The 17,297-nt window shown below is 31.5% G+C and overlaps 4 protein-coding genes across 4 annotated transcripts; all 4 read left to right on the top strand.

The window, feature by feature from the left end:
• Positions 1-5,113: 5,113 nt before the first annotated feature.
• Positions 5,114-6,362, top strand: PGO_083010 (activator of Hsp90 ATPase; the record flags this gene model as incomplete). Its single annotated transcript, XM_028687523.1, has 3 exons — positions 5,114-5,224; positions 5,504-5,726; positions 6,274-6,362. The coding sequence occupies 3 exons, from the start codon at positions 5,114-5,116 to the stop codon at positions 6,360-6,362; spliced, it is 423 nt and encodes a 140-aa protein (XP_028543324.1).
• A 2,183-nt stretch (positions 6,363-8,545) lies between these two features.
• On the top strand, positions 8,546-10,042 carry PGO_083000 (pre-mRNA-processing factor 19; the record flags this gene model as incomplete). Its single annotated transcript, XM_028687522.1, has 1 exon — positions 8,546-10,042. The coding sequence occupies one exon, from the start codon at positions 8,546-8,548 to the stop codon at positions 10,040-10,042; it is 1,497 nt and encodes a 498-aa protein (XP_028543323.1).
• A 2,542-nt stretch (positions 10,043-12,584) lies between these two features.
• PGO_082990 (hypothetical protein, conserved) lies at positions 12,585-14,521 on the top strand (the record flags this gene model as incomplete). The annotated part of the gene is made up of 3 exons (XM_028687521.1): positions 12,585-12,677; positions 12,815-13,963; positions 14,327-14,521. The coding sequence occupies 3 exons, from the start codon at positions 12,585-12,587 to the stop codon at positions 14,519-14,521; spliced, it is 1,437 nt and encodes a 478-aa protein (XP_028543322.1).
• Positions 14,522-16,281: 1,760 nt separating this feature from the next.
• Positions 16,282-16,783, top strand: PGO_082980 (hypothetical protein, conserved; the record flags this gene model as incomplete). Its single annotated transcript, XM_028687520.1, has 2 exons — positions 16,282-16,473; positions 16,646-16,783. 2 exons carry the CDS (start codon positions 16,282-16,284, stop codon positions 16,781-16,783), a joined length of 330 nt encoding a protein of 109 aa, XP_028543321.1.
• Positions 16,784-17,297: the final 514 nt, after the last annotated feature.

The following is a 17,297-nucleotide window of genomic DNA, read 5'->3' as shown; positions in this document are numbered from 1 at the left end:
GTAAGCTGCCCTCTGAACACACTCAAAACAGCCGAAAAATGAAAAGAGACAAAATCACGTAATGACAGAGGAAGAGTGGACGACAAAAATGTTGTTCATACAAAATAGCCCACATATGTAAACGCTTTGATAAGTTTGTTATCATCGAATTTTATTATTTTAAAAAAATTAGGGTTACTAATAAACAGGAATTATCTTTCAAAGATCGATGCTTTCTTATTATTATATTAACCTTATGTGTAAACCCTCTTCACACATAAGCATTTTCGCTGACGGGAGAAAAGGAATTCTTTTCCTACACACACTTCAAAAAAAAAAAAAAAAAAAAGCTCATCGTCGCAAATATAAATATCCTTTAAAAAAAAAAAAAAAAAAAAGCCAGTGGACGAAGGCAAAAAATATAACTGAATTTCTTTTTAAAAGACTATACAATGAACAGTGATGTTGTGCATTCACATCCGATAGTCATTTATATAGTGTATTGTGTTACGGAGAATAAATGAATTAAATATGGGGGAAATGGGAGAAGAACAATCAAGAAAAAAAAAAAAAAACATGGTTGCAATGAATTAAAAAGGTAGTACCCCCCCTTAGAATATTGTTACTACTATAAAAAAAATCGACAATTGCAAAAAAAAGGGCATATAAAATAATTTGCCTTCCACAAAAACTTCCTTTTTAACAATTTTGTTCTTGTTAAATTTTATTTATTGTTGCCGAGGTACAGAAAAGAAGCAAAATTCATCAGAACAAAATATCTCCCCTGGATTTTTTTTTTTTTTTTTTTTCTTTTTTTAATTAAAATAAGGAAAATGATTAGAACAAAAACGGGTTGTTAATGTGACAGAAAATGAAACGCCAAATTATAGAGAAATTATAACAATGGCAGTAATTGCAGTTGCAATAGTAATTTTTTTTTTTTTTTTTTTTTTTTTTCCCTTTCTTTTACAGTGCTTTATCACATATATTGAGTGCTTAAAAATGTTTACATCATATAAACTTTGAAAAAATATATCCGCATCTTCTTAACCAACCGATGTGCAATACCCTTTGCTAAAACCACAACTGCGAAAAAAGGAGGGGGAACCCGTATAAGCCACTCCCCCCTCAAAAAAAAAAAAACATAATATATATAAATATGTGTATATAAATATATACAAATACGTGTGTATAAATGTGTATGTAAATATATATATATATATATATATATATATATATATATATATATATACATGTAAATATAAGAACACATATATGCGTATTAGCCCACCACTGTGTGAGTAAATATATTTGTACACATTTACATCCTTTGGGCATTTTAAAAGGGGAAAGTATTCTTATGATAAATTTTTACACATAGACTGACCGTGACACACGGGTCAGGTAAATTTCGAAAAAAGTAATAATTACTCGCACTTTTACCTGACATGTTCAGGTAAAAATGGGCTGAACGTGAAAGTTACATGCCTGTAACTATTGCGGCATAAAACAATTTCCCCATAGTTATTGTGTTTTATGTTAATGTAAAAAAGTGGAGAATTTTTTCTTTACACGGGAGGAACGGTCAAATAAGTTGGCATGTAGCAACCGAAAGTCTACGTCTTCACTTGCAATCAATTCATGCATTTTAATTCATAATCAAATTGAGGTATGACAAAAATGGCTGATTAATAAGTTGATGCTTATTTATGAGAAAATAAAAAAAAAAAAAAAAAGTACTTATGAGGCATTTGCATTAAGGAGGGAATTTGATCAACCCTAGGAATGAACTAATTAAGTGGGAAATATTAAAATGAAACATTAAGCTGAATGTTGATTCATTATAGGGAAGGGGTTAAAGTTTTTAATTTTAAAGAAGAAAAAATAAACTACACTTATGTTTACGAAGGGGCATAAAAAATTACATTAAAAAAAACAAGGGGAAAAATATGGTACCCTATATGTGTACCCCATTTTACACTCTTATGACTTTTTTTTTGCCAATTTTTTGAAAAATTTTTTGTCGTTTTTCTTCACAGGCATGTGAAAATAAAAAAATTTAAGCAATTTATATAGGTACATTTTTGATATTGAAAAAAATACATACTGAGAAAAAAAACAAATAATGGCATCTTTGCGGGAGGGGCATTATCGCTGTAAATGACGACTAACGGATACGCGATTATTGCTAGTTGAAAACTACTCCAATTCCCGTCTCGATGCTTGAAAAAGCAGAGAGCAATTTTTGTAGCCTTTGTATATAAAGGCAAAACAATTTTTAATTTATCAATATTTTTCATCCACTCAGAATTAGTATATAGACGTTATTGAGAAGAAGAAAAATTAGTAACTTTGTTATTTTTTTTTCATGTTTTTCTCATCTCATAAAATTGTACAAATATAATATATATATATTTAACAAAGTATGAAATGAAATGAACGCTATTCAAAAGAGGAATATGGGAATCGTAATGCATCATCTTTCCTAGGCTTATTATTTTTTTCCTATGTTGTTTATGTATGGAATATTATATAATCTTTTTTATTTTATTATATTCTTTTTATAGTAAAGTGATGAGAGGATTATTACCCTATGAGATATGAACATATTTTCATAACTTAGAAAAGTGTGTTTTTAGTGAACTAATTTTTACGTGTACAAACAGAAATGGCTTGTGAGGCAAAATGTTTTTGTGTGTTTTCTTTCATTATATAGATTTTTATAGTTTTTAGACCTTTTAACAAATCTTTCTATATATTTATTTTTTAATTTCCTCCGGCTTTTTTTTTTTTTTTTTTTTTTTTTATTTGTCAAAATTTTCGAAGTGTTATCGGGGGAGTATATATTTTTATGTATTACTATAATTTTTCAGCAACACAATTTGTGCGTTTATATACAATAACAATAAATAATATGCATTAACATAATATATATAATAAATATGTAAAATTACATACAAGTGCAAAGAAGAAAAAAACTGTATTTTATTTTTTCCCCTTTTATATAAAAAAATTTTGCATTTGCTCCCCCCAAGGTATTTATTTTCACCTCAGTATAAAAAATATAAATTTAAATACTGTTCAGTTGAGCTTTTATGGTAATTATGTTTGATTTAGGGGATAGGGGGGGAAGATCGAGGGATTTATCCACTTTACGCTGTTAGGGTAACTTATGAACTTATTTTTTTTGCATAAAAAACACATGAAAGTTTGCCTATTTATATACACATAAATATAATATTCTGTTTCGTTTAATAAATAAAAAGCAACACCTCTTTTATGAAAAAATGTTTTCATAGCATATTTCCCGTTGGAGATTAAAAAAAAATGTGAACTTTTATGTATGTATGTAAAACATCAATATATATATATATATATATATATATATATATATATATATATATATATTGATATTACCAGATTTAAGGTTTCAACTGGTGTAAAAAGAAAAAAGATTTGCGCTCACTGCATAGTACCATATATCTTTTCACGCCCTTAGCAATAACTGGTAAGAAGGTGTGACATATTATTGTGACACAAAATCATGGTAGAGAGTGTACACCCCACAAAGGAGAATTGCGTTAAAATTTAAGGCCCCATAAAACATGTGTGTGTGTAATGAATTGATTTTTTTTTAAACTCCATAACTGGATGTAAAGGCTAGTCTGATAAATTCTTTTAAAGTAAAATTTATTTCAGTTAGGAATATACAAAAAGAAATTTCCAGAAAGAACTATTTTGTAAATCCCCAAATGCTTTCATATTGCCAATACTTTGAATATTTATTCATAACACATTCCGTTGTTGCTAAAAAAAAAAAAAAAAAAAAAAAAAAAAGGGTTGTGGGGGGAAAACTGCTAGTGTGCGATATATATATAGATATGGGGGGGGGTACCACATTTTTTCTTTTTGTTTTTATAAGTATATGGTTTTTCCTATATGAAAATGGTTAATCATTTTTTTGTTACTCTCTTTTTTTTTTTTTTTTTTTTTTTTTTCATGCTTCTCGTTATAAGCGAATACAGAAAAAGTACATGCTTTCTCAACTATTCAGAAACGATTTTTAATCATTTTGTTTTTCATCAAATCTTATTTAAACAAAACTTAGGTGAAAAAGAAGCATTTTATTTATTGAGTATGGATGACCCCATCGGTATGCATGCCTATGTATACACATTATTTATATATGTGTGTATGTGTAAAATGCCTCTTACTCTAATAAGCCTGGGAGCAATTTTTTGGTATTCTTGTACAGGTCTATATAAATATATTTTATGTCTGTATCTAAAGCTGTTTTTCTTTGCAAGTAAAGTAAGTGAAAAAAAAAAAAAAAAAAAAAAAAAATAATCACCTGCATCGAGTGAATGCTCTGTTACTATACTCCAAGTGGCATATTATTTCACTTCAAGTCACGCACTTGCAATTGAAAAAAAATTCTATAAATATTAATGGACAAAAAGTGCACTGGGAGAGCACTCCCCCATCACACTCCCTTCCTCTTTTATTAAACGCTCCTTGCTAACTTTTGTAAAATCCTGGGAAACCTTTACAATCTTCTGCAAATTTTAACAAACACTGCGTTAATGTTGTTCATCAAATTCACAATATGGGGGTGATGTTTTTTTCTATTTTTTTCTCTTCAGATTAACAGAACTTAAAAATGAAAGCATTGGGGATGCGTTCAAAAAGGTTTTCGTACAAAGAAAAAGAAATAGCATACGGGTTGATTTGGCAGTTTTTTTTTTTTTTTTTTTTTTTTTAACTTATTTATTTTGTTTATTTTGTTTATTTTGTTTATTTTGTTTATTTTTGCTTGATTACTTTTTATGAATATCCTTTAAGAGGCAAACACGACGTCACTTTTTTTTACCTGTTTCTTTATTTACTCATTCACTTTTTTTGTTCTAGAGCCATGTTTAGGGGGCCATTGCCTCGAAGAATTTCTACAAAACAGCACATATTTCATATATCCATATGAATATATATACATACACGTGAACGTTGAGCATTTGTCCTTATAAAAGTAGTGATATTTTTCCACATTTGTATCTTCATTTCCATCCCTTTTTTGCTTCTGATAACTTTAACCTTCACGCGTGAAAAATCCACATCGACTGTTCTCGATCCGAATAACATGAGTTTCAGTATTGAGCAAGAATATTACGTCCCTCCAGAGGTTTTGTTCAATGCCTTCACAGATTCTTACACTTTGACGAGACTTTCCAGGGGTTCTCCTGCTGAAACGGTTATATCATGAGTAGAGAAAGGTCAAAGAAACATCTGATGTGTTTTATATGACCTCACCCTCTTTTCTTTCCCTCTCTGGATGAAGAAACTCATTTATGTTTTTCATATCATGTTCGATTTCTCTTCTACATAGAGTCATATCATATGTTGTATTTTTCCCAAATAAACGAACCTCCCCCCTCCCGTTTTATATATATATATATATATGTCTGTACTTTAAGAAGATACACATATATATATTTTGTGAACTTTATTTTTTTCTTCTACTTTTTTATAGGAACCCAAAGTTGGAGGAAAATTCTCTTTATTTGATGGGAGCATTTATGGAGAATTTGTTCAGATTGAAAAACCCCAAAAAATAGTTCAAAAGTGGAAATTTCGCGACTGGTGCGATGAGGATTATAGCAAAGTAACACTAGAATTCATGAGTATCAAAGAAAATCACACTTTGCTTAAAGTGACACAGGAAAATATTCCCATCACAAATAAGTATAACGAAGGTAATATATGAAAAAGGATTTATTAATTATTACTTCCTTTTTTTTTCTTCTTTTTCTTTTTTTTTCTTCTTTTTCTTTTTTTTTTTCTTTTTCTTTTTCTTTTTCTTTTTTTTTTTTTTTTTATATCTTTTTATTGTTCCCTCTTGGGGGGTAGGAGACCAGTCTTTCCAAGTTACATGGTGTTTTTCCTCCCCTAGAGTGGAGGATCCAAATTGTGTGTTTTATAGTGCACCATGAAGAGAGGATGTATTCATGCAAGTGTCGAGATGTTCAAAAACCCTCATGCATGTTTGCGCCACTTGCATTTGTTTGAGGTGCTTGCATATTTGTACATGCAAATATGTAACTTTTTAGCAATGCCATAAATTAAGAATCCTTGTGTAATTTTTTTGTGCACCGATTTTCTGTTCATTTTCTGTATGAACAGCATCATTTTGCTGCGTTTCACCATTTCTCTACATGAACATTGCCCAAAATGATTAGTTGATGTTTTCATAGATCACATTACAATGTTGTGGCATTTCATTTTATTTAAAATTATTCACAGGGGGAGTACTAGAACGATGCAGAAATGGATGGACAGAGAATTTCCTACACAATATAGAAGTGATATTAGGTTATCCTAAGAAAAAGTAGACAGAGGAAGAAACGGCTCGTGCAGGTACTTACGAACCCAATTAGGAACCCACCCACCACACGTTTATTTGAAGAAAAAAGAACCTTGTCTTGGTCACACTAAAAAATTAGGATTGTATACACATGCACATACATAAGCTTGTGTAGGAGAAGAAATATCTCGTTATTTTTTTAACTAAAACATGAAGAGTATGCAAAAAAGACAAAAGGAGTGTTCTACACCTCTTCAGTTTGAGCAATTCTGTTCTTTAATTAGAATAAGTCCCAGTAAAAATGGTTTTAAGCCGTTTAAGGTGCACATGCACATATACCACTTGCATGGAGCTAGATATACATTTTCATTCTTTTTTTTTCGTTTTTTTATTCGTTTCCTTGAATGAAGAACACCTTTCAATGTATACACCTGATGAGAACCTCTAACAGTTGTTTTATTTTATTTTGAACTTGAAGAATACTAGAAAAAACCAAAATTATACACGCAAATATTTACTTCGTTACAAAGATATATGGTAGTATAACATTTTTCCATATTACTCTGCATTGTTCAGATGATAAAAAAATGAATTCATTTTTTAACATCCATAGATTAGCATCTCTCTGTGTTGCATAATAGGTATGTTCCTCTCCTTACATGATATAGTTACCTCATTCGTCTACTTGTTCATAAATCTTCCAAGGGATTCACCCACCCACCCACACACACGCCCCTTAAAACAGTCCTCAACATTTGAAAAAAAAAAAAAAAAAGTTTATATTTTTTCCAAAATTTGAATTTCAATTGTGAAATTGCCACAAATTGCTCTTATAGCTCCCTTAATGTTCTGTTGTGCGAATGAATCTCTTGAATAAGACTCTCCACATAAAAGATATTAAAATGGTTAAAACGTGTAGCACAAAAAAACTAGTAAACACAGAGTAAAATAAAAAACATAATGTCATTGTAATATGATCTTAAATAAAGGAATTCCATTTCTAAAGGGAAAACACAAAAATTGTTAGGAATCATATATCATCGAATTCGGGTAGAAATGTTGATTTGGTGCATTCATGTGTAACATTACTTCCTCTTGCTATTTTTTATTTCTTCATTTTTGTGGACATTCCCTTCACATAACAAAACTGTGCCCTAGGCCACTTCGTCTCTTCTCATGATGGCTTTTTTAAGACTTTAAAAAAGGAAAAAAAAAAAAAAAAAAAAAAAAAAAAAAAAAAGCAGAAGAGGGGAAATTGACCAAATGGAAAAATACTATTTCATGGCTTTTCATTTAACTTAATTTCGATGAACTTGGTTTAAATTAATTTAATTTTTTTCTTTTGTTTTTGTTTTTTTTTTTTTTTTTTTTTTTTTTTTCACTGTAGCCCCATGCTTCCATTTTCAAAATTGTCGTGTGGCAGAAAATTGTCACGTGACATATGGTGCCTCACAATTTGCTGTTTATTTCTGGGCTTATTAATCTTGTCAACCGAGGAGAAAAAAAAAAAAAAAAAAAAAATAAATAAATAAAAAAGTTATAATATATAAAATAAAAAAAAAATTATAATAAATAAAAAATATAAAAAAATAGTGAGGCAAAGTTAGTCTTCAGAAAAAGTGGGAAATTTTGAAAAGAGGAAAATCCCAAAAAAGGCCATTTCCCATACACTTTTAAAAAGATAACATGTAAAAGGAACACAAATTAACCATCATTTAGTCTTCTCTCTTTTTCTATTTCAAATCAACATCATTCGTTGCCCCCCAAGATATCCTTATCATATGGTAGAAGGGGAAAAAAAAAAAAAAAAAAAAAAAAAAAAACGTGCATATACAATGTCCCTACCCCGTTATATATATATATATGTACGTATGCGTATGCACATGTATATTTATATGTACTTATTTTTTTTGCGTATTCATTTTCAGCACTCGAAAAGTGGAAAAGAAGGAGCTTGAATAAACTCCCAACCCCCACAGGACAAGCAGCGCTATAAAGTTACGACCGTTGCCCCGAGGGGACACGTAAGGCAGAAGCTGCCACACCTTGCGAGCGCACACGTACAGACGTGCGTGCATGCGTACATAAAATATATACACACATGCATACATAGGCACATAGGCTTGCACATATTCACACATTTGTAGAAAGGAAACTAGGGAAAAGTTTAATACGCTACTCTTTGCGCTTGCCCCCCTTCACAGCCCCGAGATGTCTATTCTATGCACCATCAGCGGGCAGACGCCCGAAGAACCTGTTGTAAGCAAAACTGGGTACATCTTTGAAAAGAGATTAATTGAAAAACACATTTTGAATTATGGAATATGTCCGGTTAGTGGAGAAGTACTTACATTGGAAGACTTGTATCCTCTAAAAAATGAGAAAATTGTAAAACCAAGACCAATAACAGCTAGTAGTATTCCTGGATTATTATCCATTCTTCAAACGGAATGGGATTCAATAATATCTGAAATGTTCACTCTTAGAACACATGTAAATGATATCAGGAATCAACTTAGCCATAGTTTATATCAATATGATGCTGCAACGAGGGTAATTGCAAAATTGTTAAAAGAAAAGAATAATTATAAAGAAGAAATTGATAATTTGAAGAAGCAAATTTTAAATTTAAAAAGTGGAAATGATTTAAACGAATTTGAAATAGGACTAAGTGAAGAATTACTAAATGAAATGCAAAGGATTGCAAAAGATTTATTAATTAATAGAAAGAAAAGAAAAATTGAAAATGTCTCTTCAACTGATGAATGGAAGAAGTTTACAAATACAAACGAATTTGATATTCACTCATCTGTATATCCTGGAGTTACATGTTTAGCTTTAGACATCAACAAGTTTAAATACAATTATTATGACAACCATAAAAATCATAATTTCTTTTCTGGAGGGAATGATGGAAATATATATTATGTGTCCATTTCAGAAAATAAAATATTAGCAAAGCTACAAGGACATTTTAAAAAAATAAGTGCTATTATAGCACATCCATCTAACTCCTTATGTATTTCTGGATCAAATGACAAAACTGTTAGAATATGGAAAGGGGATTCAGACACCAATGAATTTGTAACAGCCCATGTGATTACCAAACATAAGGATCATATAACTTCCTTATCATTACATCCATTGGAAAATTACTTTATTAGTTCATCTAAAGATAATCTATGGATTTTAAATGATATAGAAACTTCCAAAACTATTAAAATATGTAAAATGAACCCAAGCCCGTTTAAACATCTTTCTATTCACCCAGATGGAATGATGATTGGTACAGCATCAGATGATTCGAATATACATATTTATGATATTAAGAGTCAAGAATATAAAGCCTCTCTAACAGGTCATGCAGATGTTGTAAATTGCATCTCGTTTAGTGAAAATGGATATTACTTAGCTTCTTGTTCAAAAGATAATACTGTTAAACTTTGGGACCTCCGAAAGGCACAATGTTTCCAAACTATAGATGTAGATCAAGCACCAAAATTTATTGATTTTGATTATTCTGGAAAATATCTATCCTTAGCTGTAGCAAATGATATACAAATATACAACTTTGAGACAAAGACACAAGCTAGCCATATTACTACACTGTCATCCCACACAGATACAGTTACACATACTTGTTTCGGTAGCAGAACCGCATACTTGCTTTCGAGTTCGATGGACAAGACAATTAAAGTGTGGAATTAACACAAATATAACATAATTTACATTGTTTTAATGTACTATGAAGACGAAATATTACTGTATACAAAAATTGTCTCATTTTGATCACTTTTTTTTTTTTTTTTTTTTTTTTTCCCTACCCCCCCCCCTCCCGGTTAATTAATGTATTTGTAGATCCTCTGTGCATATATACACACGTAGACAACATCCGTTTCATCTCCGATCCCTTTGGATTTTTTACCCACCTTTGTTTCAAATTGGATTCCATCTATTTAATAATATCCTCTTCAGTGCTATTACTACCTTTATCTTGTCGTATATGTTATGGTTATATTTTCCCCTCTATTTTGTCGAGTGTGTTTTTTGTTTCGTTTATTTTCTCAGGTCTGTTTTGTCTCGTTTATTTTCTAAGGACCACTTTATCACGTCTGTTTTTTCATTTTTTTATCCTCCATACAAGTTCCCTCCTTACACGCGAATCATTAAATCTAATTGGTCACCAAGCCATTCTTTCGTAGCTATACACTATGCATTTCAAAATTTTATACCGTCGAAAAGACAGAGAAAAAAAAAAATATCCAGCGCTGCTGGAAAAAAGAAATACAATTTACCGTATGTACAACATGGGAACATCTTAAATACTTCTTCTTTTTTTTCGACCAAAAAGAGATGAACTTTTCACCCCCTATCCACCACAATTTTCTTGTTTCTTCACAAATTATCATATAGGATACATCAAAGGTCCATATTTTTAACTAATCCAACATCCATGTTTTGTCATCTTGGGACCCTGGTTGGTGTGCATGTAGCTTCACGTTTTAGAGGGGGGTCCCCTTTTTTTGTATAGTTCAGTAATGATAAGTTACAATATTTTTGATATATTTTGTAACACCTCCACTTGGGTATTCATCTACTGTTCGTTAAACAGAACATTTTAAGGTGACTATAAATTAGACAACATCACTTATTTATTCCTGCATTTTTTCGCACACACTTTTTTATCATGTCAATTTTTGTGAAATGAATAATCTCCCTTTTGTTGCTTTTTTTTTTTTTTTTTTTTGGTTTACACTTTTCGTGTGTGTGTTAAAATAACTCATTTTTTGTACTGCGTTCGTGTAAACTGACAATTGATGGTTAATGTTGCACGGTTATAAAGTAATTTTTTTTTTTTTTTTTTTTTTCTACTTTTAATTTTCCACCTGAACATTTTAATATTCATTGTTACATACGTTTAACTTCAAAACGTAAACGCTGTTAGGATTAGTTTTTTTTTTTTTTTTTTTTTTTTTCCATTATGTTCCAAATTCTTATGAGCGAAAATAAGAAAAAAAAAAAAAAAAAAAAAAAAAGTATCAAATCGGTGAAATAATTACGTTCATAAAACATCTAAAAAAATCTTACGTGTATATTAAAATATTTCATTACCTTTTTTTAGTTAATCTGATTTTGACAAAAAGGAATAAGCACAGGAAGCGGAACACAACGTACCGTACCATTAATGTTCGCATTTGCTTTACATTGCAAGTGTACGTTTTTAATGCTACAATCACTGAAGAACTACTCATACTCGAGTGCGTACGCATGTGTGTTAGACGAAAAAACAAAAATCCCCGTGTGTTCATCACACGTCTGTTATTTTGTTTTATACCCCTTTTAGATGATTTTTTTCGCAGAACCACCAAATTTGGATCATACGTTTCTGTTCACCTTATTGTTCTAACCTAAACCGGAACCACATCTCTTTTATGAAAAGCTTCATAAAAGAGGTAGTAGCACATTCTTTCTTTACGGCGAAGATTAGTAAAATAGTGCATGTTTCTTCGACAACAAAATATGTCAAATCGGTGAAATGAAACCATGCAGGTAAATTATACACCACAGCATAATTTAGTTGTTTCACAATTTTGTGACTCATAAAATAGGGGATGAAAATGACTTATCATATTGTACGATAAAAACTTCCTCTTACAATGTAGATGATACTCATGGTAACATTTGCTTATTTTTTTTTTTCTTCTTTTGTAATTTGGGTATACATCTTGTGCCCTTTCGTTCACATGTTGTTTTTTTTTTTTTTTTCCTGAAAATGTTTGCAAGTTTGTTATCTACTTTGCCTGCATGTTCATATTTTTTTTTTTTTTATTTATTATTATTATTTTTTTTTTCCTAATTCTGCTTAGAATACCGTAATTTTTCCAATTCTTTAGACGCAAAATTATGAATGTTCATAATTTATACAGTGATGAATTACTGATAACTCATCATTGCTACACACACGATTGGTTATTTCTACCCAGTGGTGCATATGTTTTTGCGTCATTATTCTTAACAAGACAAAAAAAAAAAAAAAAAAAAAAAAAAAAAAAAAATAGCTGCACATTACCCCTGAGTATTGTCTATTTTGCATGAACGCACATATAGTTATGCAACACTCTTAAGGGACATTTCTGAAAAATAGGCATTCCAACATTGTACATTTTGCAGGGAATTACACGTGAGAACGAACATTTCGAAGTGATTGATCCTTCAGCAGAGTTCAGTATAAAGAACAAAAATCAACTGAATGAATTCTCGAAGTGTGCAAACTGGAATTATCTACAGGTGGGCGCAAAAGAATGGCAAAAGTTACCTGACCAGTGCAAGGCGTGCCGAATGTGTTGAAAATATCAAAAATGCGGAAAAACGCGCAACTGCTCAATTGCACAACTACATAACTGCTTAACTGCATAAACGCGTAACAGCATAAGTGCGAAATTGTGGGAACCCCCCCAAAACTTTCCCCCAACTTTGCAGACAAACGAAAACACGGCCTGCGAGAGCACGTATGAATATGACCATTCCCCAAACCATGAAACACACGAATTACAGAGTGCAGAGTTTCGTGGTCAAGTGAGGGAAGACATATTCCCGTACGAAAGTTTAACTAAGATCGAAGGTGACAACGATCATAAGAATAAAACACATACAAGAAACGTTCTCAATCTCAACCAATTAGGAATGGAAAAGGAATTAATTTTTCAAAATGAAATGCTAAGAAATGTGTTAAGAAGTTCTCAGAATGTTAAGGAAATGCAAAGGGAATTGTTTAATGTGGATGTGCGCGATTTTGTGCCTGTGTCACCTCCACCCCCGGAGGCGAAAAGCTCGTATTCGATTAGGCGAAATCACTCCCATTTTTGTGAAAAAAAAAGCGGACACAATGAAGCAGGTGAAGCTAATGAAGTGGGTGAAGTCAATGAAGTGGGTGAAGCTAATGAAGTCAATGAAAAAGATAAAAACAGGGACTCTATTTATGCTGCTAATTATGGAGGGAACGTAACTATACGTGATGGTAACCAAAAAAGCAATCCAAGCACATCCCATTGTAAGGGGAAAAATCCATCAGAATCAAAGTTAAACTTACACCAACCAAGAATAGGAGAAATAAAAGTCAACATAGATGATATAAAGAGCAGCCTACTGTCCTACTATTCCAACGTTTATTCCTTGGATCATTACGATATAGAAGAAAGAATAAACATTTTAAAATATGGCGAAAAAAACATTTCTGACTCTGTTCAAACAAAATATTGTTATAAAAAGAGGGAATTACCTCAAAGACTCCCTTTTCTGCATTATAATGATGAGTTAAATAATTCTAGCTCTTTTTCATATCAAACTATATCACCTGACTATTACTACGCAGAGGGTATCCATCGATCCAGAGATAAAAGGGAAAAGTATCACTCGGACTTGAAATACTCGGGGGACAAGCGAAACATTAAAAAAGTAAATGCTTTCGAAAGTGAATACGATCATGTTGGTCAAATTTCCGAGCTTCTAACAAGCTTAAAAAATAAATGTGCAGATGCGAGCTTCAAGGCCCAGAATCTGACTTCCAAATTTGAAAGAAAATACGAGAACCCGGACAACCGATTTTGGATTCATAACCTGGTACCAATGGTAAGCTAGCCGGAACCCAAGTGGAAGAAAAACACATCAGAATGGTGAAAGACGGAATTAGGGAAAAAAAAAAAAAAAAAAAAAAAAAAAAAAAAACACGCTTTTAGCATCTAACTGAAGAAGTGTTTATATGTCTCGAGTGAAAAGTGTAATTTCAGAGAATTACTGTTCCATGGCAAGGTCCACTGATGACGTCGCGCCCTGTGTGTATGTCTATATATATCCATGCGTGTAAACTCAAGGGGCGTAATCGTGTAATCGCGTAATCATGTGCTCGTGATCTCGTTCATGTAATTCCGTTCGCGCTATCCTACTTATGTATATCCCTATGTATATATTTCTTTTCCTCCCCTCCTCACGCAGCATCTTAGAAAACCGAGTCTCCATAACGAAGACGATATTAGGAATCACCTCGTCGTGACATATTCACAACTGCACAACGAAGCAATGTTAAACAAGAAAAGAATAGAGGCCTTGGAAAAAAAGTTACATATATTAAAACTGAGGGCAAACTTACCTAAGGGTGGATATAGGATGGAGACACGGAATGCTTTGTAAGGGTTCAAATTCTCTTCTCCTGGGTTTCTTTGGAATGGCGCGAAAAAGCAAACCCTCCCCTCCTACCCCCCCTAATTTCACGTTGGCATGTGTTTTTTTTTATGTATGTTCTGTACGTTTATGCACATTTATGCACATTTATGCATACACATATCCTTATCTTTAGTAAGCATCGTCAGCAGAAGCTCCATTTCAAACAGAAATAAATAATTAAGCCATTTCCCAATCCCCATGGAACACCACACTGTTTTTTTTTTTTTTTTTTTTTTTTGGTGAGGCTTATACATGTGAACTATTATTTGGGATATTTAAAAAAGTTTACTATATATATATATATATATGGCATATATCAAATGATGAACAGATAACATAAGACGGGATCGACACGTCTAACATTTATTATATGTTTTTACGTTTACACACTTTTGCAGTTTCGACGTTCATTTGAATATCAATTTCATATGTTTTCTATTTATCGTCATTTCATCAAATGGTTATGTTCCATTTGGTGGTATATACTCCATTTGATACACTATATATGAGCCCCTTTTGCTAATTCTTTATTTTTTTTTTTTTTTTTTCCCGAAATAATTACTTTTCCCATTTATGAGGTCGTATAGATAAGTGTAATAAATCCGTTTAAGACCTCTTTCATGTAAATACATGAAATTGCATTTTTCAAAATTAGTACTTCAAAAAAAGGAAATTAAAAAAAAAAAAAAAAAAAAAAGAAAAGATAGATTTAACTCAGTTGTGACGAACAAAAAGATTGCCTCGTAAGAGGTCTACTTTTGTTCATTTTTGAAAAAAAAAAAAATAAAATAAAATAAAAGGGGTGTGGGGGGTATGGGAAAAGGTGCATTTATTTACTTATTTTCATGTTATTTTTTTGAGAAAGGTATTTAATAAAATCACATTTTTCTTACAAATTCTCTGATTAGAAGAAAATTTCCCTTTTGATCTTTCGTAATTAGAAAAGTTAAAAAATAGCATTACCGTAGTACCATGTTTTTTTTTTTTTTGTCGTGTCAGTTTTCTGTGTAACCCTTCTTAAGTCAGGGGAAATTCTGCCACGTGGACATATTTTCTGTGCACAAGTACATGAGAACAAGTCATCATATGTGAATGCCAACATTTGTACTTTTCGGTAGAAAAACTCCAAAGCGTTGAAAGGTATAATTACTAAAGCAAAGCATGCTTACGGATTAAGCGTTCGTGGGTGCACATACAGGAGAGAGAAGGTGTGACAGGCTCATTGCAAAGTGATATGCTTAAGGGTGAAAAATATATACATATATATATGTATATACGTATATGTGTGCAAACGTATGGATGTATATACACATATTTATATATTTATTTATTTATTTTATTATTTATTTATTTATTTATTTTATTATTTATTTATTTATTTATTTTATTATTTATTTTTTTTTTTTTACGTTTCTCTCACACCCGGAGTAGCTGCTTCAACGATTTGGAAAACTTGAAATGCAAAATGTTGTGTAGCGCAAAGTGCAAATTACTGGAGAGAAAAGCTAGCGAAGCGGAAAGAAGGGTTGAACTATATAGCTATTAGTACAAACCGAGTTCTGCAAAAAAAAAAAAAAAAAAAAAAAAAAAAAAGTAGAAACATATACATATACATGTATATGTAATATACATGCACATTCATACGTTGTGTATACCCCACCATCCCTTCCCCTCTGAATAGCTCATCCTTGAATTATACACCCCACTTCTATCGAACATTTCAAATTATGAACATGCTAAAATTCTTCATTTTCAAGGTGGGAAGAAGTATATGTTACCCAAGCCTTCTGAGCCAGAAGAGACACAAGAGCCACATCAACTCAGTATCAATTCTACAGCAGTTTTACAATCGTCTGCCAATTCGGAAAAGGTACATAAAGGCCATAAAGAAGGGTACCTTGATATGGGACAAGGGTCAGGTACGTGCTAGGCAAACCAGTTAACCCGCTTAACCAAAATATATAGCAGTTAGTTTGGCCAATTCAGTAGCCCCTTGAGCATCCATTTTGGCAGCCACTTAACCAACCAATTCTCATGACCCACTTTTTAACATCCCATTTTGAACAACCGCCACACAAACCCCTAACGCAGGTGAAAATTCCCCCGCTGAAAATCGAAGGATATGATCCGCCGAAAAAATGCCTATCACCGTTAGTTAAAAATAGAAATAACCAATACCGCGGGAACTTCCAGAATTTGAAGTCACATCGAGTGGAGTTCCAAGACTGAAAGATGTCCATTCTAGTTTCGTGCATATACATATATATATATATATATTACATACCAGAAAATAGATTCGAGGGGCCAGAAAAAAAAAAAAAAAAAAAAAAAAAAACCTCTATCATGATAAGCAGTTTAGCCATCACTACATCCATTTACACGTTTGTCTTGTTGTACTAACCAATTTGTACTTACAAAAGCAACTCACTCATCAAGTTGAGGAAAAGCAATCACTATGCACTGGGAAATTTCCATCGATAAACAAAAAAATTAAAAAAAAAAAAAAAAAAAAAAAAAATCCATTTTTTCAACACCGTTAAAATATAAAACTTTTTACATGTTTGCAACTGGAAAGCAATATATAAAAAAAAAAAAAAAAAAAAAAAAAAAATTCCCCATAAAAATATGGGCCTCAAAATTAAAGGATCAACGAATCAGACTTAGACATAATACCGGATACGTACGAACGGTTCTTTGTTTTGATCATGGGTCGAAGAAAAAGAAACGCCTTAATGGTCGTGAC

The sequence above is a fragment of the Plasmodium gonderi genome, assembly GCF_002157705.1.
Source record: "Plasmodium gonderi DNA, contig: Chr08, whole genome shotgun sequence".
NCBI classification, from domain to species: domain Eukaryota; phylum Apicomplexa; class Aconoidasida; order Haemosporida; family Plasmodiidae; genus Plasmodium; species Plasmodium gonderi.
Note: the sequence above shows the minus strand (reverse complement) of the source record. Positions and strands in the feature narration are given on the sequence as shown.